The following is a 3,949-nucleotide window of genomic DNA, read 5'->3' on the forward strand; positions in this document are numbered from 1 at the left end:
CAAAAACATATTAAAATCAGTTAATAATCAAATCAAAAACATAACAAAACAAGTTAATAATCAAAATAAGTTAACAAAACAGCAAACTAATAACAAAACCAAAATTGTAAGTTTGGAACATCGACCTAACAATTAAAACAACAAAAACAATAACTCAAAATCAACAGAGGATAAAAAGAGAGTTGGAGCTTTATAACTCAACGGAAATGGCTGAACAAAGAGTTGAGCTGCGGCGAAAAAGAGGCTAAGCAAAGACTGGAAGATGATGGCTGGAGCGCGGCAGAAGCACGGCAAAACAAAGAAAAAGTTTGACAAAACAGACGTGGAAGCGCAACTAACAGCAGTTGAACAGAAACGTTGCAATGACGCTAGAGAAGTATGAACGGCAGCGGTGACACGACGGTGGTTGGACAGAACAAAGGAGAGAGTGAGGGAGGAGCTCGAAGGAAAAGATGCCACTACCTGGTACTCTAGTAGTGAGTGAGTGAGTGAGTAAGGGAAGGAGGGGATTAGAGTTACTGAGTTACCTACTTATTGGACAATTTTTAAACAGTTCGAAGATTCATTTACGATTTTTAAAATAGATGGTTATAATTTCTGTTCAAACCGTTTTTTTATTGATAAACGATTTGACAGATCAATTCGAACCGATTTCAAAACCTTAAAAATAAATAAAAGTAAATATTTTTATAAAAATAACATTATAAACCAATGTTCTGAAAACTGGTTCGAACTGACCTGTCGAATCGGTTGAATCATAAATCGTTGACAATACGGTTCAAGCAGATGACAAAACCAATAGATTTAGAAACTGGAGTTAGACCGCCGAATCGGTCAGAAATCGATCAGACGAACCGAACCGTAATTTGGTCGGTTTTTGAAATTGGCTGGCAAAATGGTGCGTTTTGCAAGCTGAAGAAAGGACTAAAGGGGAACGAACCCTAGTCTCACCCACAGACCCACTCACCCCTTTTCTCTCGAGCCTCCACAGTCCACTCTCACCTCTCGCTCTCAGTTCTCATGTCTCCAGTCTCCACCTCGAGCTTTCGGTGCAACTTCCATCTAGCCACCGCTGCCGTCGCAACTTCCGTGGAGCCATCACTACTGTTCGTGCAGCCAAGTTTCGTCGCCAAGTCAGTCCTCGAAAATCGCAGCCACCGCCAGCGCTACTTTTTATCGCGCAGTTAAGGACCACCAGCACCAGCTTTATTCAACCCTGCCACCCCTTCAGCCACCTCTTGTCGGCCACTATTTCTATCTTCTCCAATTTTGTATTTTTTCAGACTTTCAGCTTCTAATAACTTTAAGTATGAATTTTGTTTTTTGCAATAATAATTATTGAAATATTGGTTAATTGTTGATTCTAAATTTTGCCGTTAATTTCTTGATGCATGATTAATTTTTAAAGCATTAATGGATTAATTGATTAGGGTAAGATTGTATTGTGTCATTTCAAGACAAATATGATTGTTTTACTTTACGATGCTTGTTGGTTGTTATTTAATCTCACTGCATTTTATACCTTACTAAAAGTTATCCAACAAATTAAGTCAAGTTAATCTCAAAAAATTTTTAAATAACTAATAAGATTGAATCTAAATATTTTTGCAATTTTATATATATTAATCGTAAACCCTATATATATAGTAAACTAGCTTAGGAAATTTAAAAAGGTAAATATATATAATTGATATAAATTATTATAATTGATTTCTCGTAATATCATGACATATTATTAGAAGTTGAGAATTTTTGTAATAATAATTATTGTTTGTTGAGATTATTTGGTTAGAATAAATTGTTGTAATATTGTAATTAAATTATATTGTTATTAGATTGTTGGTAATTTTTAAGTATGAATAATAATATCAACCAAAAATTATTTAAAGATAATAATATTGAGAATAATTATATTAGATTATAATTAGATTTTAATATGTTTATTTATATTTTATTTATTATTTTATTATAAAATAATTTTTTAATTTAACTACAGTGGAACCGATTTTTTTTGGTGACTACTACAGTGAAACTGATTGATCCTATAAATTAATAAACTAATAATTAAAATAATTTCATACTCGATTCGATTTTCAAAAGTGTATTATAAAATATTAAAATTATTAAATAATTTGATATATTTAACCGAATATATCTAACTTAACTGTTAACTCGATATCGGTACAAATGACATATGAAAATGTCATCGTGAGTATTCCCTATAGATAAATGTGCGTGGTTCCTCGTGAATTCTTCTCTCTCTCTCTTTCTCTCTCATACACTCATCAATATCTTCCTTCGCTCATCCTTCGAGTTCCAATTCCAAAAATTTCCGATCAGTCTCACAAAGAATCTCTATTATTTCATTCCACCAATTCAATCACAGATACAGATGTCATCTCTGCAACCAAACGTTGATTCTACAAATTCGGAAACGATGCAACGATCCAATCCCAAGAAGCGCCGGAAAATTGGACACAGCAATTCCCTCAGCCTCGTTCCATGGAAATCCGAGACGCAACAGCGGATCTACTCTTCCAAGCTCGCAGAAGCTCTCCGCTACGTCATCCATCGGAACCCTCCGTCTCTGCCGGCAAAGTCTAGTGCCGGTCGAGAGGTTCGCGAGACCGCCGACCGAGTCCTCGCTGCCACTGCAAAAGGCCGGACTCGTTGGAGCCGCGCTATCCTTGCTAGTCCACTCAACCGGTGGAAGCTCCGGCGGATGCACAAGAAGGTTCACAAGGCCTCCACCGGATTGCCGAAGAAGTCGCCGGAGAGTCGCCGGAGATTACCGGTGGTGCAGAAGAAAGCGCGCGTTCTCGGCCGGTTAGTCCCCGGCTGCCGGAAGCTCACGTTCCCGAACCTTCTAGAAGAAGCCACAGACTACATCTCGGCGTTGGAGATGCAGGTGAGAGCCATGACGGCACTCACGGAGTTACTCACCGGCGGCGGCTCCCTCGCCTCGGCTTGACTCGGCCGTGAAAAAAAACGTTGACTCCCGCTGTTTTTTAGCCTTAGGCTATACAATTCGCACCAGGTGGTATTTTTTCACTTGTTTGTTTTCCTTATTATGAGTAAATATGTGAATTGATCCACAAATTTTATGTATGAGTTAAATTAGTCGTCAAATTTCTATTGAACTAAATTGGTTTTAAATTTATTTTTTGTATTTAAGTAGTTTGACTCATGCTTGATTTGGACGGTAAGTGTACGTAAAATGTAATAAAAAAAAACCCACGTAATTTTTCGGCGTCGTGACGGAAAGAATGTTGAAAATTAATTTGATTCAATAAAATTAAAAATAATATTTAATAATATTTAAAAATATTTTATTAAATTATTAATCTAAAAAATTAAATTAACTAAAATATTAATAAAAATAATAAATTATACTGGTATTTTTATTTTTTTCATAAATAATTTATCTCATAAGTAAAATTTAAGATTTTAGAGCATTTACTCAGAATGCATGAGTTTCAGAGTCGTGTAATTTTCAGTGTATATGATGCGCTTTTTTCGATCTTCTACTTTCCATCATCGCCACTTTGCTTTTCTATTTTTCTTCTTCTTTTTATTTTTATCGTCTCGGCTAATTCCATTACTGCTTGAAATTTTCATAGGGTTGCTAATGCTTTTTTTTTAAAAGCTTTTATTAAGATTTCTACAAGTCGTTGAATTCTTGAATTGCATTCTTCCAAAATTATTGTTATTCTCAACAAACAATAAACTGAAAACCTTATCAAAGAGAAGTAGTTTGTTTCGTTCTTACTTCTCTTGTGTCTTGAGTGACACCTTCGCCTTCCAGCTAGCGTCTCACACAAAATGTGCTTGAAACACAATCTAATCTTTTGTTTATCAAAATATAATAATTGTAAATGTGCTTGAATTGAACCTCTCAACCCCATGGAAATATTGTATAGATTTTGATTAATTGTGCTGTATAGCATAT

The 3,949-nt window shown here is 35.2% G+C and overlaps 1 protein-coding gene across 1 annotated transcript; it reads left to right on the forward strand.

Annotated features, from left to right (window-relative positions):
• Positions 1-2,175: 2,175 nt before the first annotated feature.
• On the forward strand, positions 2,176-3,145 carry LOC112695590 (transcription factor bHLH149). The gene has a single exon (XM_025747988.3). The coding sequence runs from the start codon at positions 2,393-2,395 to the stop codon at positions 2,969-2,971; it is 579 nt and encodes a 192-aa protein (XP_025603773.1). The 5' UTR covers positions 2,176-2,392; the 3' UTR covers positions 2,972-3,145.
• Positions 3,146-3,949: the final 804 nt, after the last annotated feature.

Source organism: Arachis hypogaea, chromosome 6 (genome assembly GCF_003086295.3).
Source record: "Arachis hypogaea cultivar Tifrunner chromosome 6, arahy.Tifrunner.gnm2.J5K5, whole genome shotgun sequence".
Classification (NCBI taxonomy): Eukaryota; Viridiplantae; Streptophyta; class Magnoliopsida; order Fabales; family Fabaceae; genus Arachis; species Arachis hypogaea.